Here is a 24,913-nt window from a genome sequence, read left to right on the forward strand (position 1 = left end):
CTTTGTAAAGAGAAATACTTTAATTATAAAAATAAATTCATAAATTGACGTGTTTTAATATAATACGTTAGATTATAAATAGATTTAAGTATAATTTAAAATCTTGTTAAGTTTTAAATTTATTTTTATGAATTTTTTTTATGAGTATAACACTTTAAAATTATTTTTATGAATTTTTTTTATGAGTATAACACTTTCTCCTTTGTTAATACAATTTCAGGCTAACATCAATTAAATTTGGAGCCAAAGGTCAAGGTGTACCTCTTGAAAATCCTTTATCAATTGTATACAGAAATAAATTGATTCGTATGAAACTGGTAAAATAAAAAAAACAATCCAAACATTATGGAAGCCGAGAACGTGATTTGACATAAAAGCCGAAACGTTTCTCCGGGCCGCGAAGACCAGCGCGGTCGAGACTCAAAAAGATCTCTCTTGCGTCGATTACCCAAATTATTCGGATCTAATGCCGAAAAGCCCAATACCCATTTCTACGCTATGCCCATGTGACAAAACCACCAGCCCACTTCTCTGGCGTGATCCCATTTCTGCAAGGTCTCTGACTCTCTCTACCAAATTCTCAACTTGGGATCCCCCAAGGTACGCTGATTTTGATTTATTTTCCTTGTTGGGATCTGCTTGGTAAATCTCATTTTGTTTCTTTTCTACTACTCGGATTAATTTGGGTTTGATGGGTCCCGGTACGGGAGCTTGAATTGATGCTCAATTTGAATTTGATTGTATTGTTCATGTGGAAATTTGGTATGAGGCCGTAAGTTTTGATTTGGGTTAGATCTGGTTATGGTTTTGGTGATTGGTTTCTTCATCTTATCAGCGTTTTATGCATTAATGGCCAGTTTGGGTTTTCATCATTGTCTTTATTGAATTATTGAAAACTTCAAATTTTAGTACTATAAATTAGGTAGTAAGGTAGTAATAGACGCCGGCATATAGTAACGAATTCGGCATTTCATGGAGTTCTTTATTCTTTTTTCTTGAGTCTGCTTGCTCATGAACAATGCAATTGTTCTTTTTTCTACATTCAAACCTAAGATCTTCTGAGTTCACTGGTTTATTGTATGGGAATTAACTATTCGGTGTTTTTCTTATCCTTTAGCATCGGTTTCTAGACGTTAATGTCTCCTCAGCTTATTACTTCAATCAACCATGTAACTCTTAGTTTAGCGACATATTTTATTACGTGCGTGTGTGTGTATTGGGTTTATTTACAATTGGATTTTCCATGAGTTGATTTATGAATTAGTTAGCTCGAACTCCTATATTAAGTGAATGGAACGATTTGGCCAGGTTTTGGACTCTTGTATACATGGTTTCTGGATTCATGGTTCAAACATAAATTGAACTGTATCAAGAAAGTGGAACAAATATGGGGCATCTAAATCCACAGTTTGGAACCAATTCATTTAACGGTGAAAGGAAGGAGTCTCCTGCTAAGCCTTCCAGGGGCGCTTTAGCATGTATAATTAATTCTGAAATAGGTGCTGTTTTGGCTGTGATGAGGAGAAATGTACGGTGGGGAGTTCGCTATGTGGCAGATGATGATAACCTAGAGCACCCTCTCATCCATTCATTGAAAGAATTACGAAAGCAAATATTTTCTTGGCAACATCTGTGGAATAATATCGATCCATTCCTGTACCTCCAGCCGTTTTTGGATGTCATACGATCTGATGAAACTGGTGCACCAATCACTGGAGTTGCATTGTCATCTGTTTACAAGATATTAAGCCTTGAAATACTTGGTCTTGATACTGTGAATGTCGGAGAAGCTATGCATTTGATAGTTGATGCTGTGACAAGTTGCCGGTTCGAGGTCACTGATCCTGCCTCTGAAGAAGTGGTGCTGATGAAGATACTTCAGGTTCTTCTAGCTTGCATGAAGAGTACAGCATCAGTTTGGTTGAGTAACCAGCATGTGTGCAATATCATAAATACATGCTTTCGAGTAGTTCATCAGGCTAGTTCCAAAGGTGAATTGTTGCAGCGGATAGCACGCCATACTATGCATGAATTGGTTAGATGTATTTTTTCTCACTTGCCTGATATAGAAAAAACAGAACATGCATTGGCTAATGGAAGCAGGTCGTGTGTCCATGAAGAGGTAATGATTCTTGGCACATCCTTTGATGTAACATGCCCTCCAGTTTAACAGTACATACCACTTATGACACCTGCATTTGCATGAGTTCTGCTAAAAGAAAACAGATTAATTTTGTGAGAAGTCTTTTAAAGAATGTAGTACTTTTTGGAGAATGTAGTATACTTGATGTTTATGACCATTTAGTGGCATGGAATTATGTGTGGTTTGTAGGTGAAGCCTTGAATGATAAAAATCCTTAATTTTAAATTGAGTGGCAGTGTACGGAGTACTCTGTGCCCTTATTTGTAGGATTTTGGGACCAGATATCAATTTTCCTTGTAAATTCTGAAAGCTCATTTTTTGTGCAGGTGGGTTCACCAGGGAAGGGTCATACATCTGAAAGTGAACAGCTAGAAAATGGCAATGGTGGAATTGAATATGGTGGTCAATCAACTGCATATGCTTCTACAGCTCCCATGAGTACATCAGCCAGTGGGATGAGCGATGGTGGGACAAATGAGAACATAACTGAGTGTAGTAATAGAATGGAGCCTACTAAAAATGATGAGAAACATATGATGGATCCATTTGGGATCCCATGCATGTTGGAGATATTTCATTTCTTGTGTTCCTTGTTGAATGTCATTGAGCACATTGAATTTGGTCCTAAATCAAATCCTATAGCTTATGATGAAGATGTGCCCTTATTTGCATTGGGATTGATTAACTCAGCTATTGAGTTGGGAGGGCCCTATATAAGTAAACACCCCCAGTTACTGGCTGTTGTTCAAGATGAATTGTTTCATAACCTTATGCAATTTGGTTTGTCGAGGAGTCCATTGATTCTCTCAACAGTATGTAGCATTGTTCTTAATCTCTATCATCATTTGCGAACTGAGCTCAAAGTGCAGCTCGAAGCTTTCTTGTCGTGTGTGCTTTTGAGGCTTGCACAAAGCAAGCATGGTTCTTCGTACCAACAGCAGGAGGTTGCTATGGAGGCTCTGGTTGATCTCTGCAGACAGCAGACATTTATGGCTGAGATGTATGCAAACTTTGATTGTGACATAACCTGCAGTAATGTGTTCGAAGATCTTGCTAACCTGTTATCAAAAAGCGCATTTCCTGTGAATGGACCATTATCTGCAATGCACATTCTTGCCCTCGATGGTTTGATATGCATGGTTCACGGTATGGCTGAGAGACTAGGCAATGAACCGCCTTCTTTAAAGGCTTCATTTGATGATGAGGGTTATGAAGCATTCTGGACAATGACATGCGAGAACTATAGCGACCCTAATTTTTGGGTTCCATATGTCCGTAAGTTGAAGTACTTAAAGAGAAATTTGATGGTTGGAGCTGACTACTTCAACAGGGATCCTAAGAAAGGTCTAGAGTTTCTTCAAGGAATGCATTTGTTGCCTGACAAACTTGACCCTAAAAGTGTGGCATGCTTTTTAAGATACACCACTGGGCTAGATAAGAATGTTGTTGGGGATTTTCTGGGGAATCATGATGAATTTTGTGTTCAGGTGCTTCAAGAGTTTGCTTGGACATTTGATTTCCAAGACATGAATTTAGATACTGCATTGCGTCTTTTCTTAGGAACTTTTAGATTGCCTGGTGAATCACAAAAAATACAGAGGGTGCTTGAGGCATTTGCAGAAAGATATTATGAGCAGTCACCACATATATTAATCAACAAAGATGCTGCTCTCGTGTTGTCATATTCACTTATAATGCTTAACACAGATCAGCACAATGCACAGGTAAAGAAAAAGATGACTGAAGAAGACTTTATCCGTAACAATAGGAGAATCAATGGAGGGAAAGATCTTCCTCGTGAGTTCCTGTCAGAGCTTTACCACTCAATCTCTGAGAATGAAATCCAGATGATCCCAGACCAAAGTGCTGGGTTTCCAGTGATGGCATCGAGTTGTTGGATTAATGTGATGCACAAATCCAAAAAAACCTCTCCTTTCATTGTCTGTGATTCGAGAGAGCCCCTCACCTATGATATGTTTGCCATCCTGTCAGGTCCGACAATTGCTGCCATGTCAGTTATTTTTGATCAGGTGGAGCGGGAAGATGTTTTACAAACATGCATTGATGGATTCTTGTCTGTAGCCAAAATAGCAGCATGCTATCACCTTGATGATGTGTTGGATGATTTGGTTGTCTCTCTCTGTAAATTTACAACCCTCTTGACTCCATTATCCATTGAGGAAGCTATAGTTTCTTTTGGAGATAACTCTAAGGCCAGGATGGCAACCACAGCAGTTTTCACTATAGCAAATAGGTATGGTGATTATATTCATTCTGGCTGGAAGAACATACTGGACTGTGTGTTAAGCTTGTACAATCTTGGCCTTCTACCAGCTAATCTGGCTAGTGATGCAGAGTATGAGACGGACGCCCCTTCTGATCCAGATCGGGCGAAACCTGCTACTACTTTGTCAGCATCACACATGCCGTCTTTGGCCCCTTCTCGTAAATCATCTGGTCTGATGGGCAGGTTCAGCCAGCTCTTATCTTTTGATATGGAGGAGCCAAGGTCACAACCAACAGAAGAACAGCTTGCAGCTCAGCAGCACACTCGTGAAACAATACAGAAGTGCCACATCGATAGCATTTTTACAGAGAGTAAGTTTCTCCAAGCTGAGTCTTTATTACAGCTCGTGAAGGCCCTTATCTTGGCTGCAGGCCGACTCCGTAAGGTAACTGGATCCATTGAAGATGAAGACACTGCTGTATTCAGCCTGGAGTTGCTGATCACAATTACATTGAACAACCGAGACAGGATAATGCTTATTTGGCAAGGTGTTTATGAGCACATATCTGATATTGTTCAGTCAACTATTCTGCCTTGCACTCTGGTGGAAAAGGCTGTATTTGGGCTCCTTAAGATATGCCAGAGACTGCTTCCCTATAAGGAAAACCTGACCGATGAACTCCTCAGGTCACTACAACTGGTTTTAAAACTTGACGCTCGGGTTGCTGATGCTTATTGTGAACACATCACACAAGAAGTTCTGCGCCTTGTAAAATCAAATGCAACTCATATCAGATCCCATTTGGGTTGGCGGACAATTATTTCTTTACTATCCATCACAGCTCGGCATCCTGAGGCATCTGAAGTAGGGTTTGAGGCACTAGCATTTATTATGTCTGATGGGGCACACCTGTTGCCATCTAATTATGCTCTTTGTGTGGATGCTGCAAGGCAATTTGCTGAGTCTCGGGTTGGTGAGATTGATCGATCAGTTTCTGCCTTAGATCTGATGGCAGGTTCAGTCGTTTGTCTGGTAACCTGGTCTTCTGAGAGTAAAAATTCTGTGGATGAGGAGGCTTCAATGAAAGTCAATCAAGATATTGGGGAGATGTGGCTGAGGCTGGTCCAGGGTTTGAGGAAAGTGTGTTTGGACCAGAGAGAAGAAGTGAGGAACCATGCCATTTTAATGTTGCAGAGGTCTTTGACAGGAGTAGATGGGATTCACCTTCCGAATACCTTGTGGTTGCAGTGTTTTGACTTGGTGATCTTCGTGTTGCTTGATGATTTACTGGAAATTGTGCTTGGGCAATCTCCAAAGGACTACCGGAATATGGAGGGGACACTTGGCCTAGCTGTGAAACTCATGTCAAAAGTGTTCCTGCATTTACTGTTGGATCTTTGGCGGTTACCTTCCTTCTGCAAACTATGGCTAGGGGTTCTTAATCGAATGGAGAAATATATGAACATGAAACTCAGGGGTAGACGTAGTGAGAAGATTCATGAATTGATTCCTGAGCTCCTCAAGAACACTCTACTTGTGATGAAGACGACAGGATTACTCACACCCAGTGATGCTATTGGTGGGGATAGTTTTTGGCAATTAACATGGTTGCATGTGAAGAATATATCTCCTTCTTTGCAATTGGAAGTGTTTCCTGCACATGAATTGGAGCAGCTGCAGACAAAGCAAGTAAAAGCAGCTGGAATTCCTGCGCCTGATGGGACTGTGCTTGTTCAGTCAAGTGAGACCACAGCATGAAAGGAATTTTAAATTGGAGGATTGCCGATTATACTGTGTTTTGGTAAATTTTAGATGGCCTGAAAAATATGCCTTATTGGTTTGCCCAAATACAGGTATACCAGCTATAACACAAAGGCTGTCAGTCATCGATCGATGTTGATATTACAGTTGACAGCCTTCAGGGTTCACAAGATCAAGAGTTTCTGGAGGAGATGCACAAATAAATAAGAAACCCGACTTTGGAACCTGGTTTGACGCTTGATCGTTCAAACATCTTGCTTTGGCTAGGCTGTTACTTTACTTTTCCACTTGATGAATTATTGTGCAGAATGGCTCTGTTTGGGAGAGAGCGTGTATAGTGCTCATTTGCTATATACGAAGGGGTCTCTAAGTGGATCTCTCACTTGAATTTTGTTTTCGGCTTATTAGTTTCTGTACCAAAACCATCAAATTGCACCATTTTCCTGTGTCTACCATAGTGTCAGTATATTCTAATGATAATACAATGGTTTAGTTCAGCTGACATTTCTTGAGCTTGAGAATCTGTGTTTTAGTTTATATCGGGCCAGATGGTTTTTTTTTATTTTGTATTTTCTAGGAAGTTCTGTGCATCTCCTTCACCATCTTGTTTTTGTTCTGACAAACTTATTTAGCTGATTACTCTCATTTTGTTACAATATTAGAGATGCAGAAATGCATGGACTATACACAAATCTTATATAAGAAAGTCTACGGAGTTTAATTTAATCCATCAGATTGTAATTTTTTTTATTATAATATAAATTTAATGTATTAAATTAAATCGCATTTTGATAATAAAATAGAAATTTTTAATTTTTTGATAACAAAAATTTTAATTTGGCGATAATGTTATTATTATTATTTATGAAAGAGAAGTGTTATAAATATAAAGAAATTATATAAAGTAAACTTACAAATTGATATAATTTTATGAAATTTATTAGATTTATTTTATAATAAAAATAATTTTATAATTTGACGTAATACATTAAATTTCATACATTTATTGATTTATTTAATTTAATTTCTGTAGCTAAGGTATCATTTACAAAAGGAAAATGCTGGATCTCCCACTGGGAGCTCCCGCTGGGGTCCAAAGTGTGTTTTTATGTGTTTTTTTAAAATTGTTTTTTATATAATTTTTTATTTTACTTCATGATTAAGAAAATATTTTTTAATAATATTATAATTTTTTTTATAATTTTTTATTTTACTTCATGATTAAGAAAATATTTTTTTAATAATTTTATTTTTTTTTATTTTTTAATTAAGGAAGTATTTTTTTAATAATATTCTAAATTTATTTTATTTTTTTAAAATATTAAAAAATTTATATAAAAATTAACTTTAAAAAAACACATGTAAAACAACATTACACCCCAGCGGGGGCTGTAGAACTGGAATCCCTCCTAGCTTCATGCAAAGCCTATACATTTGCCACATCATAACTGGGCAGCTGTCTTCCCCAGCACGAGCGTGCCCCAGCGAGTGTAGTTATCATCATCAAACATCACGAGAGCATTATCCACCGCGCACAACCCCCCACCCCAACCCCCACCCCCCCGGTGCCCGGACGATCTAATCCGCGGTGCCGCTTCATCACTTCAAAAAACCTCGACCACACCACCGGCAACTTCTCCGGGAATTTCTTAAAATCCCATCGCCCCCTCCGATCTCCTTTCTTCTAAGGTCATAACGTTTAATCCGATCTTAATATCTTCGATTATGTGACCGATTTGCGTGATTTTCTCAGAGTTAGGGTTATTTAAGTTGTTTTTGATCGAGATGTTTCGAATTTTTGTGGCCGATTTTTTTTTTTGGATTAGTTTGTTCTTTTTTTATGATTGAAGTGGTGAATGGTGATTAAACAGGAGGAATAGAAGATTAAGGGACGATGAGTGAGGTTTTTGAAGGATACGAACGCCAATACTGCGAGCTCTCCTCGAACCTTTCAAGAAAGTGTACGGCGTCTAGTGCTCTCCATGGAGGTAATGGATAAAGTTTCTTTTAATTTGACAATTAATTTCATCATGTAATTGGTATATATATGTATTTTCGTCTTGGGATTTCAGTTATGCATGTTGACGAGTTTTGAATATGTTTTTAATTAAATAATTGAGATTTTTATTATTATTATTTGAAGGGAAAACTAAGGAAAATAAAACGAGGAAAATTGGAAAGGAGGAAATGGATTAGTCGATTAAAAATGTTTTGTGGTCAACATTGATGTGTTATGGTTCTGAGATACATATTGACTTCTTTTGGGTATTTTTAAAATCACTATCCTTGAGAGTATTTGACGTGGATTGTTTTGATTGGTATGAATCTTAAGCGATTAGGATAATGCTAAGACTTCCCGCCACTGTACACTAGAAAGCTATGATTACGATCAACCTTAAGAAGTGAGCCAAGTCTACAAACTATCTCACCCTGTAAAGCTGCAAAGGGTAAGATAGTGTTAATAGCTTTTGGCCCTTTGGTCTGGGCAAACTGCCCACATTGCAGATGCCTTAAGGCCAGTGGATACTAATGACATGAATGGCCTTATGTGGATTGTTATCTGACATGTTCGTAATGAGAAGTATAAATCTGTTACCTTTTTGTTGTACTTTCCTGTTTTAATCTACAAATGAGTTACACTTTCAAACTGAATCTGAATTTTGAACTCCAAAGCTTCTTAATAATATTGGGATGAAGATTCCAAGAATGTAAAAGGACCTGTTAATCCTTTTAAAAATTTTATCTGCAGTTTCCAAATTGTAGAACAGGGCTACTAGTTGCATGCTACTTTGATTCTTTCTACCGTATGACATATAGCTTGGCATGATACAATGGTGTAATGAAAGTAAATACGGTTCTCTTATATTTAATTGCATTGAAAAGAACAAAAAGAATACTAAGATTCTGCTGCTACTGGGATACAGATTTCCTAACTCATTTTAAACTGTGTATGTAACATATGTTTTGCATCAAATTATATCTTTGCACTGCATGAGGATGTAGAAAGTGTCCAGCAGCTACGAGAGGTTTGTGCACATTTTCTGTAAAAATCTTTGTGCAAGCAGATTTTTCTGAGGGAAGTCCATGACATAGATTGATCTGCTCGAACAAAGTGAGACTTAAGAAGTGTAATGTAGAGTAATATTGTATGTCGAAGGCATTAATTGCCTAACATGTTCCTGCCTTTCCTCCTTTCTCCCTTTATCCATCGTCATCTTCCACTTTAATTATCTTTATGCGTGAGTTTACTTGCTTATAAAAAAAAAAAATTATCTTTATGCACTTTTATCTAACTTATCTGCAATATCTTCTGACTTTCTGTTTTCCTAGGAGTTTCAGTATCATATCACATAACCCTCCTTTCTGTCAATGTTCAATGGCCATATAACCCTATTTTAAGTTCCTAGTCTTTCTCACTTCATTCTTCATGTGTGTGTTTTTGAATCATGGATTTGGTGACAGTTCATGCATGTAGTTTGGTTTTTTGTACATATGCTTGCATCCCCCTTCCTACCCTCTCCCCCCCAGGGGCTTATCCTTTGTATAACTAGTATGGACACTGAATTTCCCAATGCCCACCAAAAACAACCCTCCTGATATTATTGTTTTTTGTAATGTCTCCCTGATCTGCAGAGCAAAAGAAACAGAAATTTGCCGAGATAAAGTCCGGAATTGATGAAGCGGAATCTTTGGTACCTACTTGACTTTTGTTCTTGGGGAATTAGATATACATAGTCCTGTATTCTCAGTATTAAAACAGGATGTTGCTTGTAAATGTTTCAGATCCGAAAAATGGATCTGGAAGCACGAAGTTTGCAGCCTAATATTAAGGCTGTCCTTCTTGCTAAGTTGAGGGAATATAAATCAGATCTGAACAATCTGAAAAGTGAAGTCAAAAGAATTGTATCTGGTAACTTAAATCCAGCTGCCAGAGATGAGCTGTTGGAATCAGGCATGGCAGACGCACTCACGGTATGCCTACATAGTTTCTGTGTGCTTATTCTTTTGAAGTGACGTGGTGATTTATAATCTTTTAGCGGTTTTATGATAGACATGGTCACTTATTGGAAAAGAGATTTCAGCTTCTATGTTCTTTTAGCACCATTGTGATGCATTCATGCAGTTCACTTTGTCATCCGAATGATGACAGTCAAGTAATTGAGTCTGTTGATACAGGCAGCCTTAAGTCTTTTACATCTCTAAAATTCTTACTGGTTTTGCTTCTTCAAATTTGGTAAATTGAAACTTTAATTCTGATTTCAAGGCCTGATAACTGGTGAATATTGACACATTACATTTTCCTTCTTCCTTGAATTTGTGGATTTTCATTTGATACATATGATTGATGTTGCAATAGGCATCTGCTGACCAGAGAACAAGATTAATGATGTCTACGGAGAGATTAGGCAAATCTGGTGGCAGAATTAAGGAAAGCAGAAGAACCATGCTGGAAACAGAGGAGCTTGGTGTTTCAATTCTTCAAGATTTGCATTCTCAGCGACAGTCTCTCTTGCATGCTAATAACACGGTAGTTACTTATTCACGAAGGCTTCCGATTCAATTTATAGCCATTGATAAAAGCTTCTAATTGCATTTTGGTGGATATTTTATTATTTTATACAAGGGATATATGTTTTTTTTCTTAAAAAAAAAAGAGGATGGAACCTCAATTTTATCAATAAACCCTCACTACTGGTAGATGAATACTGTTGTTACATTGCCCAAAACCAAGGTGTAAAACCAAAACCGTGTCTATGTTCTGTATGTAAAACCCATCATTTACAACATAACACTGGCAAACCTATTTTATCTATTCCTAGTATTCCTGTAATTTCCTTTGGATCTGGAAAAAAAAACTTTCGTAGACACTTTTGCACCCTGTCCTTTCACTTGCATTCTCGTGCCACTATGGGGTATCATGTACATTTTTCTTTTTTGTTCTGTTTTTTTTTTTCCGTCTCAGCAGTAGTGCCTGGTACTCTGGACCTATTATCGTTGGCCATTTTATTAACTTTCCAGTTTAAGCTGCTCTATTTTTCAATTACAATATTTTACCCTGCAGCAGAAATGGTGAAAATATGTCACTTATATATCTGATTGTTTTCCTTCTGTTGCAGCTGCGTGGAGTGGATGATAACATAGGAAAGAGCAAGAGAATATTGACTGCCATGTCAAGGAGAATGGCTAAGAACAAGTGGATAATTGGCATCATTATTGCAGTTCTTGTCATCGCCATCATCTTGATCTTGTATTTTAAACTTTCTAAATAGCAAGGAAATTTTCTCCTGTTGAGCTTGTGGGGGTGTCTCCAGGGGACTCCGTTTTCTTTTTTCTTGTCTTTATACCGTTGTTGGTTCTTTTTTGTGAGCTTGTAATTTGAGTGCTAACACAAAGATACTTTGCTGTGCGGTAACAGCTGCATGATGTGCTTTTGTTCATCGTTGGATGTCACAATGTGTGCTCTAATTTGTCATGTGAGTGTTGGTTCTTCTATGATTACTCATGATCATCTTTTCCTTGTGTAGAGGTTTCCATTATATTCTGTGTAAATCTCTTTCATGTTTGCATCCCCTTGAAAGTATTCTTTTTTGATAAGTTCCCCTTGAAAGTATTCTCGTATTATTTATCGTAACTCTTATGTTTGTGACCGGTTTAATCACATTTCCTGTATTATTATAAGGTTAATGGTTGTGACACTTGATCGAAGAGAAATCATATTTGCAGTTTTAAGGTGTTTAAGTTCTATGCATTCTGAATAATGATAATCATTATTTATCAATCATGAAAAGAATAATGATACACATCATATTACACGACAATGTTTTAAGACAATGATAGTTTTGTAAAGTAATTTTATTTTTGTTAGTTAATTTATAAAAGTATTTCTCATTTAAAATATAGATGTGTAAAGTGTTGAATGTAAATAATTTTTATTTATTTAAAGAGTGTCCTCCAATTTCTAGAAAATCTCGACAAGTCCGGCCAACTTTATAGTGGAAGCAGGACTCGCAGGAGGAAGCTCTCAGTTGTTTTGATGAGTGCCACGGCCACCATGTGAATCGTTTTGGATGCTTGCCTACAACTTTGCAATTCCTCTCCCTCTCCGTCTCGGTTTCTACTCATCTAATGAAATGGCCAAGCTACTGTGCCCTCCCCTCACTCCCCCACCACTTCCGTTCCCTTCTTCGCGCCTGCGCTCGACACTCCTCTCTCGACACGGGCAAGAAACTCCACGCCACTATCATCACCACAGGCCTTGCCGCTTCCCCGGACTCCTTTCTTCCCAACGCCCTCTTTCACTTGTATGCTGCATGCCATGACTTATGTTATGCACAAAAACTATTCGATGGAATTCCAAACTCGCACAAAGACACCATAGACTGGACCATCTTAATGGGCTGCTGTGCCCGACATGGGGAGCCGAGGAATGCGCTACATATGTTTGTTAAAATGGGAAAAGAGGGAGTGAAGGTCGATGATGTGGCCGTGGTTTGCGTGTTCAATGCGTGTGCATGGTTGGGAGACCATTTGTTTGGCGTGCAAGGGCATGGTTGCGTGGTGAGGATGGGATTGAATGCTAGTGTGAAGGCGTGCAATGCAGTTATGGATATGTACGTGAAGTGTGAGATGTTGGGTGAAGCGAGGCGGGTGTTTGAAGAGATGGAGGAACGGAGTGTTGTGTCATGGACAGTGATCTTGGATGGTGTGGTTAAATTTGAAGGTGTGGGAAGTGGGAGGGTGGTGTTTGATATGATGCCAGATAGAAATGAGGTTGCGTGGACTATAATGATAGTGGGTTATGTGGAGAGAGGGTTTGTCCGGGAAGCACTGTTGCTTCTTGGCGAGATGGTTTTTTATTGTGGTTTGGAGTTGAATTATGTTACTCTTTGTTCTTTTTTATCAGCAAGTGCACAGTCGGGGGATGTGATGATGGGTAAGTGGGTTCATGTTTATGCCTTGAAGACACTAGGATGGCAGATGGATATCATGGTGGGCACAGCTTTGGTAGATATGTACGCAAAATGTGGAAGAGTTGATGCTGCGTATAAGGTTTTTAAGTGTATGCCTCAAAGGAATGTGGTGGCGTGGAATGCTATGCTTAATGGCTTAGCCATGCATGGGCGGGGTAAAGTTGTGGTGGATATGTTTCCTCGTATGGTCAAAGAAGCCAAGCCAGATGATGTAACCTTCGTGTCTGTGTTAAGTGCCTGCAGTCACTCAGGTCTCGTTGATAAGGGTGGCCGATACTTCCATGACCTTGAATCTGTATATGGCATTACACCTAAATTAGAGCATTATGCTTGCATGGTGGACCTTCTCGGTCGGGCTGGCCGTTTTGAAGAAGCTGAGATTTTAATAAAGAAGATGCCAATGCCTCCAAACGAAGTGGTTATGGGATCCCTTCTGGGTTCCTGCAGTGCTCACGGAAAGCTGCAGTTGGGTGAACGCTTTCTGCAAGAGCTGTTACAAATGGATCCCCACAACACGGAATATCATATCCTGCTTTCAAATATGTATGCTTTAGCAGGAAAGCGGGACAAGGCTAATTCCCTCAGGCAGATTCTTAAAAAGAGAGGAATTAAAAAGGTGCCCGGAATGAGTTCAATTCATGTTGGTGGTCAAGTTCATCAGTTCAGCGCAGGGGATAAGTCACATCCACAAACCACAGAGATTTATATCACGTTGGACGAGATGATTAGAAGATTGAAATTGGCTGGATATGCCCCAAATGCTGCTTCCCAAGTTTTCTCCGGTTGTGACAATAGGGAAGGAAACATGGATCATGAACAAGAGGAGATAGAGCAGGCCCTGTTCTCTCACAGTGAGAAGCTGGCAGTCTGTTTTGGTCTGATGAGCACAAGACCCGGTTCACCTCTTTATATTTTCAAGAACCTACGTATATGCCAAGACTGTCACTCTGCTATTAAGATAGTTTCTGACATATACGATCGAGAAATTGTTGTGAGGGACCGCAACCGTTTTCATTGTTTTAAGCAAGGTTGTTGTTCTTGTTCTGATTATTGGTGACCATTATTACTTCAATACACTCACGATTGTACAAAAATAGTTTAGGTCTTATTCTTTAGCTGCTGGTCTCTTTGTACCTTCTGATTATCAGGAAGATTGTCCCGGAGGCTCATGCGTATATGGCATTTAGATATCCTGTTGGTTTCTTTTTTTTTTCTTTAATACTCGTCCTTTTAATTTAGTTAATCCCATGGCATCTCATTAAATTTATGATTTTGCAACAATTGGAGGCTCATTGCGGTACTCGATATTTCCCAATGATTTTATGTTTAGCGATGATATATATAGATTCTCTTGAATTATTTACAAAAGGGGATGTAGCTCAAATGGTAGAGCGCTCGCTTTGCATGCGAGAGGCACGGGGTTCGATCCCCCGCATCTCCAACCGTTTTCTTCTTCAACCATTTTCGTTTTTGTCCAATAAAACTGCTGTCCAGCGTTCACCCATCTCATGTATGATTCAGAAAACTCCCATCTCACGTATCTCTAGTTCCATCTCTCCATAATTTTTAGCTAGGAGTTGTCAATACTACTGCATTTCTCAGTGAGGAGCCAGTAATTCCAAAAACACCTTGTATTATTGACAACATCATTTGCTAGCCATTGCAGTGTCAAAACTCGCATATGCTCTAACTAATTCCAAAAACACCACGTGCTTACATCATTACTTACGAGGTACAAATCTATTTATTTCTTAATTTTTCTCAATTAGCAAAAGCATCTTGTTTCTGAATAATCGTCAGTCCTGAATTGCTAAAAAAAATAATAACATCGTTTTTAAAAGAGTAATATGAATAGTTCATAGTAGCACATATTAAACAAGTACATACAGATCAGATGTAATTCTTTACAACTCTATAGCAGAAAAACGTTGAAAGACCAACACTAAATTCTTATCACGCAGATTTATCACAACGAGCATGTAAGACATCAACAAACTCAGTTCTCCCATTAGTTGCTGGGAATCTTCGGCAGGTCACCTTCAATTAACTTCTAAGCAGAATATGGAATCCTCAAGGCCATTTTCTGGGCAAGCCAAGGTCTTTCTGGTTCCGGGTCAATGAAATGATGCATGATGAATTGTTCTGCTTCTTCATCTACCAATTCTCTAGCCCATGTGACCCGTTTTGAAGGGCAACTCCCTGGCCCAAAACACCTGCATATTTTATTGTAGCATAACAAAAGTATTGATTGTGCTACTACTATACTCGTTAAAATAAGATGTGTTAATGCCGGTGAAGAAGCTGCACAAGAATGAATAAAGAGAAACAATATTCCTAGAGAAACCAACCGCATTCTAAAATCAAAGCAAAGAAACTTGGCCAATCAAACCCGAGTCAAATCCAATAACTCAACATTTCTTTTTCTTAACTTTTTCTGTACAAAAACCCAAGTCATCGATCTTTTGAGAATATAATATATCATCCACTCACTCAAGCCCCTGATAGCTAGATTAAATCCATTGGTGGTATTGTATCTGTTTCAAACAGACGTCTACTAAAAGTTAGGAGAAAGCGATACCTGTATTCATAAAAGCAAGCACTTCTCTCATTCTCCGCTTTGCCCCAGTTGTCCCACCCAGCATGTTTGATACATGCATCCATATATGTGTATGCAAAGACCACCCTTCCAAAAGGACCCCATGGTCGTCCAAGACATGCATACGGAGTCCCTCCATTGCCAGTGATAACACATCTGCATCCACACACAGTATTTATAGGTGACATATAGAAGCAATTGTATAATCTCAAACCAAAAGTTTGAAGGGAGAGAGAAAAATAACTATAAAGGCTAGGAAAATCCTTTTTGAGAAATGGTTGTTTTAATCATATCTTTAAATCACACATTGGCTACTTCAACCAAGAAAAGTATGAAAGCCATCAAATTTATGTAGCCTTAAAGCCTGTACCAGAAGTAAAATGCACAGGTTTGATCTGTAGATTACAGAAAATACTTGGAATAGCAAAAAAAGAATAGGAGGAAAAAAATGACCTCAACATAATGCACCAAATTAACTAATCAATTCGAAGTGTTTGGGTAAGAAACCAAGTTGTTCAAAAATGAAAAATAATAAAATGCTATTCAATTAAATACCTTAAGAAAACATAACCAGTTGTCTCCTGAGAGGATTTTCTGCTTTGTGCAGTTATGAATCCTGCAGATTTGCAGTGGATATGACAATGCTCTAAGAGTGCAGTGCTATTGCCAAAAATGAAATCCACACTTCCTTCAATATAGCAATCTTTTAAATATTGTTTTCCATGATGCAGGTACAAAGTATCCTGTATCAGAATCATATAAGAAATAGTCATTTATGTATAATTATCTCAGATAACTTGTCTAATTTTTCCTGAATGAAGAAGACAATTGCAGACAACCAAACAACACATATAAACATATACTTTTCCAAGACCCGTCAGTTGATCCAAGATACTACGTAATGGATATTTCCTGAAAGTAACCATCAAATCAAACATAAAGAATCCCTAATTACTTCACTTCAAGAAAATAAAAAGAATAATCAAAATTATGATCAATGTAAGGCCATTCTTCATTATTTAGAGAGGAAAGTATGCATTTGTTGCCAGGAAGCAACGAAGTGTTCGTTGCCATCAAACCAACATCTTAAAAAGGTGCACTTTGAAGTCACTGACCTACAAAATTAACTGAGAATGACAAAATTCATGTACCTGCCACCCAAGAAATCTGCAATTATAGAAGGCGGATCGATCGGCTGTTACTCTAATTGCCACAGCTTGGCCAGAACCCTACCGAAAGCAAACCAAAAACGAAGTAAAAAACTAACCTCTGACAATTCTAAATGCCAACAATAAAATGTTCCTTTTGAGTATGCTCGAAGCGTAAAAAAAAAAAAAGAGTTCCAACATACATACACAATACCCAAATTACCAAGACCAACTAATGTATTCATTAACAAATAAAAAGCCCCAACTTTGAGTAAACTTAGAACCCCGAACTATAATTTCCTACATTCCAAACTATCTAAAACCTTTTTCTATGTTTAAAAAGTAGTAAGACAACTTATCAGACGCTCGCAAAAAGAACGAAAAACAAAAAGGGAGAATTTTCAGCATATTCAAAACCTTAATCCACATATGGCAGCTTACCCATTCAGTACACGCCTCAGAAGTGGGTTTCTACCACATCTAGGTGAACACCCAATGGTAAAAATTCAAAAGCTAGTGCAACAACAAAGACCCGGAAAATTGAAACATGAAAGATAAAAGCTTGAGTTTTCTGTTGAGTATATTCAAAGATTACCAGAGGAGAAGAGTTTTCAAAAGTAATATTCTCAGCAATGAAATCCTCCCCTTCCACAATAGTACTTCCACAACCAAACGTTCCAGTCCCGATCACCCGAGAGCCCTGCAAAACCCATCAGCCACTCAGCGACCAAAATATCAATAAATTTTTCTACATATGTGGCACGAGCCACGAGCTACCCCGGGTGCAGCCTACCTGGTGGTGGTCGATTTGGGAGGCGGTGTTGTGCCAGGTGAGCACGGTATCCTCGGGGTTGAGACTAGCGAGGGTGATGAAGTTCTTGGTCTTCGGCACGTACACCGGCTGCTTGTAGATGCCCGGCGCGACGCGAATCAGCGTCCGACGCGTATTGCCGAGTGGCACCGCGTCTATTGCATCCTGCACCGTGCCATAGTCCCCGTTCCCATCCTGTGACACCGTTATTACACATGCCGCAGCCATTGATTCTCTCTCTCTCTCTCTCTCCCTCTACCGTAGATGGGATCGGTTTGCGGAAGGGAGAGAGAACGCGGACAGAAAACGTTAAAAGTGAAACAGAATCTAATCCTAGTTTTCTTCTCGAGGGATGGCAAAGTATTTTGGCTTTGTTTGTTTAAAGACCGACTTAAAAAAAAGCAGTCTGTGGCCCCTCCTGTTTTGTCTACGAGAGTAACTGTTATGTTACTGTACAGACAAGACTAGTTTGGCATCTTAAAAATATTTTATTATTATTTTTTATTTTTATCTACTATTATTTAATATTTTTTATTACTATTTATAAAATATTTAAAAATACCACACTACCCTAAATACAACCTAAACGCTCGTGTTATAAAATCAGGTGAAACGGGGACTAATTAGATATGAACATTTTATTTTATTGTAGAGTTATTATATTTTTAAGTTGATATATAGAGTATACTATTTACGTTACATAGATTATAAGATTTTATTTTTAAAATTTATCTTTTAAATTAAATTATATTATATAAATATTTTATTATATGTGATTTATACAGCAACTTTAGAATAAAATAACTCAAAACCTTAAACTTTAAGCCTAGAGAAAAAATCTTGTTTCAATAACCAGCTTTGAGGGCATAATTTGGCCATAGTCATAATTTAAGGCCTTGTTTGTTTTCCAAAAACTTCTCATCTCATCTCACCTCATCATTACAACTTTTCTAAATCTCCACACAAAATAAAATAAACAATTTAATTTTTTCAAATCCTAAAATAATAATAATATTAAAAAATATATTTTAACAATATTTTATTCAACTTTTTAATTTTAATCTCAACTCATCTCATCTCATCTCTGAAAACAAAAGGAGAAAAATGCTAAGAAACCTGTTTTGGTTCCCGTTTAGTGTTTCCACTTGATGTGAAAAGACTTGGCAGTACAACTGTTTCTATTAAAATTATATTAAAAATACTATTTTATCCATTCCATTTACCTTCTCATTTTGACATCTCAAAAAATTTATTTTTTAAAATTTTTAATTTTATTTAATAGTTAAAAAAATAACTATTAATATATTAATAACTTTTTTTATATTTTTTAAAAATATTTTAGAATAATAAAATAAAAACATCATTAATTTGAGTAGCACCGCTGAAATTATATTTCCCATGTTCAGCAAAGTTCTCCATTCATTATTATTCACAGGGTTACTTTTACTTTACACCGCCCCGTCTTGCTCTCTGCTACTCTCTGCATCTTTTGCAACTCAACAACATTTCCTCCATTCTCTTGATACTAATCTTATACAAATTACTAACTGCCATTTTTCTCTCTACACTTGACTTCAGAGTCGGTGTCTTTTAGCGTATCACACCTAGTTTTCCTCCATTTTCACTCGCTTATTCTCCCAATTAAAGATTTGGTCACCAAAACAACTTAACCATAGCTGGTCACCCTATCTCTCCTTCTGTATCTCTGACTCTATTTCTTCACCATGAACTTGGAGCTACGGTGCTGAATTAGTTCAACAAATCATGAGCTGCAACACCAAAAACCTCCATTTCTGGTGGAGAATCACTGCCTCTGTTCTCCTTCTACTTCCCTCATTCGTTCTCAACTCGAATGGGATTCTCTTGCTTTCCTTCAGATACTCAATCCTCAGTGACCCACTATCAGTCTTGGAGAGCTGGAATTACAACGACGAAACACCATGCTCATGGACCGGAGTCGACTGCACCGAAATCGGAAACCCCGGCACGCCGGATACATTTAGGGTCACCAGTTTAGTCCTCCCCAACAGCTAACTTCTGGGTTCGGTCCCCGCCGACCTCGGCATGATCCAACACCTTCGCCATCTCGATCTCGATTGTTGGGGAAATCAACACAGCGGAAGGGATAAAAGCGGTAATAAAAGAGTACACTCATGCACTCAGTGACACCAAGAATTTAACGTGGTTCGGCAACTGCCTACATCCACAGAAAAGAGCTTCACTAATAAATAGTGGAACACAAGAAAATATTACAGAGGAGGAGGATCACACTCCACTCAACTCAACTCTCTTCTTTTCTCTCAGAGCTCTCTCGGCTCTCTCTCTTTTCTTTTCTTCTTTGGGTGTATGATGCTCTCGTCTGAAGCTTTAATTTATAGGCGCATTACTTCACGTATGAACGCATTTATTGTTGCATTCATTAGGTGGTTGGGCGCTGGGGGTTGAGGGTTAAGCGCTGAGCAGTCAACAATGACTGCTCAGGGCATGGACTTCAACAATTCTCCCCCTCCATGCCCATTTACCTATATGTTCTCCATCCCAGCTATGTCTCTGCATAGCTCAAGCTTCTCACTTGTAACCACCTTCGTCAGCATGTCCGCTGGATTCTCTTTCGTATGGATCTTCACAAGCTTCAACAGCTGTTGTTCCATCGCTTCGCGTATCCAATGATAGCGGATGTCAATATGCTTGGTGCGGGAGTGGTACATTGAATTCTTGCTCAAGTCTAGAGCACTTTGACTATCACAATGCACCTTGTAGTCCTCTTGACTAACTCCTAGTTCTTGGAGAAAACGCTTCATCCACAGCATCTCTTTCCCAGCTTCCGCTGCGGCAATGTACTCTGCCTCTGTTGTGGATAAAGCAACACACTTTTGCAACTTGGACTGCCAAGAGACAGCTCCTCCTGCAAAGGTGAAGAGAAATCCCGAAGTAGATTTCCTGCTATCCAGATCTCCTGCCATATCTGAATCTGTATAGCCTTCCAAAACTGGTTTAGCTCCCCCAAAACACAAGCACATATTCGACGTACCTTTCAGGTACCTGAGAATCCACTTGACTGCTTCCCAATGATCATTTCCTGGATTTGAAAGGAATCTGCTCACCATGCCTACAGCATGAGCAATATCTGGTCTGGTACAAACCATTGCATACATTAGGCTTCCTACTGCTGAAGAGTAGGGGATTGCTTCCATTTCTTCAATCTCTTTCTTTGAAGAAGGACACGAGCTCTTGCTCAATTTGAAGTGGTTAGCAAGTGGAGTATTGACTGGCTTAGCATCTCCCATGTTGAAATGTCTAATGACCTGTTCAACATATTTTTGTTGTGATAGCCACACCCTTTTGACTTTCCTATCACGAACAATCTTCATGCCCAGAATTTGCTGTGCTGGGCCTAAGTCCTTCATGTCAAAGGACTTGGATAGTTCCTTCTTTAGTTTGTTAATCATGGACCTATCCTCACCAACGATTAACATATCATCAACGTAAAGAAGGAGTATGACAAACTTGTCATTCTGGAACCTTCGAACATAGACACACTGATCTGCAACAAGTCTCTTGTAACCATGACTCATCATGAATGAGTCGAACTTCTTGTACCATTGCCTCGGCGCTTGCTTGAGGCCATAGAGACTCTTCTTCAGCCTGCAGACTAAGTGATCTTTCCCTGGAGCTGCAAACCCTTCTGGTTGCTCCATATAGATCTCCTCCTCCAAATCTCCATGGAGAAAGGCTGTCTTCACATCCATCTGTTCGAGTTCCAAATTCAAGCTGGCTACCAATCCGAGTATGACTCGGATCGACATCATTTTCACCACCGGAGAAAATATCTCGTCAAAGTCGATTCCCTTCTTCTGTTGGAATCCTTTGACAACCAATCTGGCCTTGTGCTTCATCAGCTTTCCTTGGCCATCTTTCTTCAGCTTGAATACCCATTTGTTCTTTAGGGCTTTCTTTCCTTCAGGAAGTTTCACCAACTCATAGGTCTGATTTTTCTGCAAAGAACTCATCTCTTCTTGCATTGCCTGCACCCATAGGCTTCTATTAGCATGAGTTTGAACTTCCTGGAAACTCTCTGGCTCCCCCTCATCAGTAAGCAGAATATAGTCTGATTCCGGATATCTCCTCGACGGAATCAGTAGGCGGCCTCTTGCCGATCTTCTTGGTTCATCAACCAAAGGAGGTTCGTCACCATCTAACCCTTGTGGTGGTACACCAGCTGCTGGTGGAGAGGATTCTTGCTCCCCCTGCTCGACACCCTGAGCTTCTTCTTCTGCTTCTGGATCTCGATCCTGCATTTCCTCATTATCTGTGGCGGACTGTAATGGTGCAGGATTTGGAGTATCGGAACTAAGCTCTCTTGATGAAGCTTCAGTTCCTATGTTCTGGTTTTCATGGAACACAACGTCCCTACTTCTGACAATTCTCTTTGTCACTGGATCCCATAACTTGTATCCGAATTCTTCATCTCCATATCCAACAAAGATACATGGAGTTGACTTGACATCGAGCTTTTGTCTCAGCTCCTTGGATACGTGTGCAAAGGCTTTGCACCCAAACACTCTCAGGTGAGAGTAAGAGACATCTTTTCCAGACCAAACCTTCTCAGGAATTTCAAATTCCAGTGGTGCAGAAGGTGATCTGTTGATCAGGTAACAGGCAGCTAGAACAGCTTCACCCCAGAATGGCTTTGGTAACTTGGCCATACTGAGCATGCATCTTGTTCTTTCAATGATGGTCCGGTTCATTCTTTCGGCTACACCATTGTGCTGAGGGGTATATGGGACCGTCTTCTCATGTCGAATACCGCGATCAGCGCAGTATGCAGCGAACCTTTTGGAGACATATTCTCCTCCGTTGTCCGTTCGCAGGCACTTCAACTTCTTTCCCGTCTCTCTTTCCACTAGGGTGTGGAAATTCTTGAAGTGCTCGAAGACCTGATCCTTTGACTTCAAAACATATACCCAGACCTTTCGTGAAGCATCATCAATGAATGTCACGAAATATCTGTTACCTCCCAATGACTCTTCTTCCATGGGACCACATACATCAGAGTGTACCAGACTCAACAACTCTGATCTTCTCTTCGTAGAGGATTTAAACGAGACTCTACATTGTTTGCCAAACAAACAGTACTCACAAGGGTTTAACGCTGTTCCTTTGGCAATTTTGATAAGTGCCTTCTTTGCAAGCGTATCTAACCCTTTCTCACCCATGTGTCCGAGTCTCTTGTGCCACAGATTCGGTGATGCCTCGTCTTCCACTGCATTGAGGCTATCAGAACCGATCTTCACATGGGTCTTGTACAACGTACCGCAAATATGTCCTCGGGCGACAACCATGGCACCTTGTGACAGCTTCCAAGTGCCTTTGCTGAAGTAGCTGTCATAGCCCTGTCGATCAAGGGCTGTCCCGGAAATCAGGTTGAGCCGAAGGTCAGGAATGTGTCGAACATCTTTCAACACCATGGTGCAACCAACGTTGGTTTTTATCTGCACTTCGCCAACTCCCACGATCTTCGAGGAACTGGCATTCCCCATCCTTACCGTACCAAAGTCTCCTGCTTTGTACGTAGTGAAAAATTCACTGTGGGAAGTGGCGTGGTATGATGCTGCTGTGTCTACCACCCACTCAACATCATGGCTTGCAACGTGCAGACACGTCTCGTCACTGGTGGAGAGTATTGCCACATCTCCAGAAAGAGTGACAAGGGTTTCACCATCTTCTTTCTTCAGCTTACTGCTTTGACCTTGCTCCCTTAAAAACTTGCGGCAGTGTTTCCTCATATGGCCTTCTTTGCCACAATGGTAACATTTCATGTTACCCGTCTGCTGGTTCCTGCTACTGCTGGACCTTCCACGTGGTTGAGGCTTCCCTCTGTTTCTGCCTCCACTTCTCCCTCTATCATTACCTTGAGGCCTTTCTCTACTCTCGGTGACAAGGGCATGAGTTTGATTCATGCTTGTCTCTTTTCGTCTGGCCTCCTCATTAAACAGGGCATCCTTAACCATCGTCATGGTAAGTTTGCCATCTGGAGTAGAGTTACTTAGGGAGACCACCAGCGTCTCCCAACTGTCTGGTAATGAACTGAGAAGTAGCAGGGCTTGTTCTTCATCGCCAAGATTCAGGTTGACGGACCCGAGCTGGTTAACTAGGTTTTGAAACTCGCTAGTATGCTCGGCAACAGAGGTATCGCTTTTCAACTTCAAGTTAACAAGCCGTCTCATCAAGAGGGCCTTGTTTCGAGCAGTTTTAGCCTGATACATATCCTCTAACTTTTTCCAGAGGTTATATGCATCCGTCTCCTGGGCCACGTGGTGAAAAACACTATGGTCAATCCATTGCCTGATCTGACCAATAGTCTTCTTGTGCATCTTTCTCCACACTTGATCCGTAACTTCATCTGGCTTCTTCCCTTCATCTTCCAAAGGGTCAAACAGATCTTTACAGTTCAAGAGATCCTCCATTCGAGGTCTCCAAAGACTGTAGTTTGAGGTAGTCAGCTTTATCATGGCTCCTGATGCTGAATTCTCCATGGATTTAGACTGTTCTAAATACAAAATGCAAGTACAGGATCTTCGAGGTGGAATATCAAAAAATGGACAGCACCGTTGTGTCTGGAACGTCTGATTTTGTTGGAAACGAGTCTTGTTTCATCAAAATCGGACTCAGATAGCACAAGGAACGAGCAAAAGAACCAAAACAGGAACTCTGTCGCGCTTGCAGTGCGTGGCGCGAACAAAACGCGTAGGCGCGTGTAACTCACGCGCTGAAACTCCTCTGGTGCGCGTGGAACGCGTAGGCGCGTGTAACTCACGCGCTTATATGGAGTCAGGGCACGTCAGGCGCGTGAACTTCACGCGCAATGGCTTCTCTGGAGCGCGTGTGGCGCGTGGCTGAGCGTGGGACTCACGCGCTAGAGACTCTACTTGGCGCGTGGGACGCGTGTTGAGAGTGGGTCTCACTCTCCGATCTTCAGACGGCGCGTGGAGGAGCGTGCGGCCTCCGTTTGGCCTCTGGTTTCCACCGCTTTTCTTGTCTGGATGAGACGAACACAGTGGTATGCTCAAATTTGAAAACTGAGCTACACACTAAAACTGAGTTTTCTGTAAAAAACTTCTTCCAACAAACGCTCTGATACCACTTGTTGGGGAAATCAACACAGCGGAAGGGATAAAAGCGGTAATAAAAGAGTACACTCATGCACTCAGTGACACCAAGAATTTAACGTGGTTCGGCAACTGCCTACATCCAC

General features: G+C 39.8%; 4 protein-coding genes and 1 non-coding gene across 5 annotated transcripts; 4 read left to right on the top strand and 1 right to left on the bottom strand.

Annotated features, from left to right (window-relative positions):
- Positions 1 to 444: 444 nt before the first annotated feature.
- LOC109006351 (ARF guanine-nucleotide exchange factor GNOM-like) lies at positions 445 to 6,523 on the top strand. Its single transcript, XM_018985610.2, has 3 exons — positions 445 to 600; positions 1,309 to 2,122; positions 2,470 to 6,523. The coding sequence occupies exons 2-3, from the start codon at positions 1,388 to 1,390 to the stop codon at positions 6,127 to 6,129; spliced, it is 4,395 nt and encodes a 1,464-aa protein (XP_018841155.1). The 5' UTR covers positions 445 to 600; positions 1,309 to 1,387; the 3' UTR covers positions 6,130 to 6,523.
- A 1,040-nt stretch (positions 6,524 to 7,563) lies between these two features.
- On the top strand, positions 7,564 to 11,656 carry LOC109006350 (vesicle transport v-SNARE 13-like). The gene is made up of 6 exons (XM_018985608.2): positions 7,564 to 7,821; positions 8,004 to 8,120; positions 9,766 to 9,824; positions 9,916 to 10,104; positions 10,490 to 10,660; positions 11,250 to 11,656. Exons 2-6 carry the CDS (start codon positions 8,027 to 8,029, stop codon positions 11,400 to 11,402), a joined length of 666 nt encoding a protein of 221 aa, XP_018841153.1. The 5' UTR covers positions 7,564 to 7,821; positions 8,004 to 8,026; the 3' UTR covers positions 11,403 to 11,656.
- A 458-nt stretch (positions 11,657 to 12,114) lies between these two features.
- On the top strand, positions 12,115 to 14,278 carry LOC109006349 (pentatricopeptide repeat-containing protein At5g15340, mitochondrial). Its single transcript, XM_018985607.2, has one exon. It carries the CDS (start codon positions 12,259 to 12,261, stop codon positions 14,158 to 14,160), a length of 1,902 nt encoding a protein of 633 aa, XP_018841152.1. The 5' UTR covers positions 12,115 to 12,258; the 3' UTR covers positions 14,161 to 14,278.
- Positions 14,279 to 14,471: 193 nt separating this feature from the next.
- TRNAA-UGC lies at positions 14,472 to 14,544 on the top strand. The gene has a single exon. It is a non-coding gene; the product is annotated as a tRNA-Ala (tRNA).
- Positions 14,545 to 14,882: 338 nt separating this feature from the next.
- LOC109006347 (pectinesterase 31) lies at positions 14,883 to 18,051 on the bottom strand. Its single transcript, XM_018985604.2, has 6 exons — positions 17,641 to 18,051; positions 17,443 to 17,547; positions 16,851 to 16,928; positions 16,255 to 16,442; positions 15,682 to 15,855; positions 14,883 to 15,316 (listed from the first exon to the last, which is right to left on the bottom strand). Exons 1-6 carry the CDS (start codon positions 17,884 to 17,886, stop codon positions 15,154 to 15,156), a joined length of 954 nt encoding a protein of 317 aa, XP_018841149.1. The 5' UTR covers positions 17,887 to 18,051; the 3' UTR covers positions 14,883 to 15,153.
- Between the last annotated feature and the right edge of the window lie 6,862 nt (positions 18,052 to 24,913).

The sequence above is a fragment of the Juglans regia genome, chromosome 1, assembly GCF_001411555.2.
Source record: "Juglans regia cultivar Chandler chromosome 1, Walnut 2.0, whole genome shotgun sequence".
In the NCBI taxonomy this organism is placed as follows: Eukaryota; Viridiplantae; Streptophyta; class Magnoliopsida; order Fagales; family Juglandaceae; genus Juglans; species Juglans regia.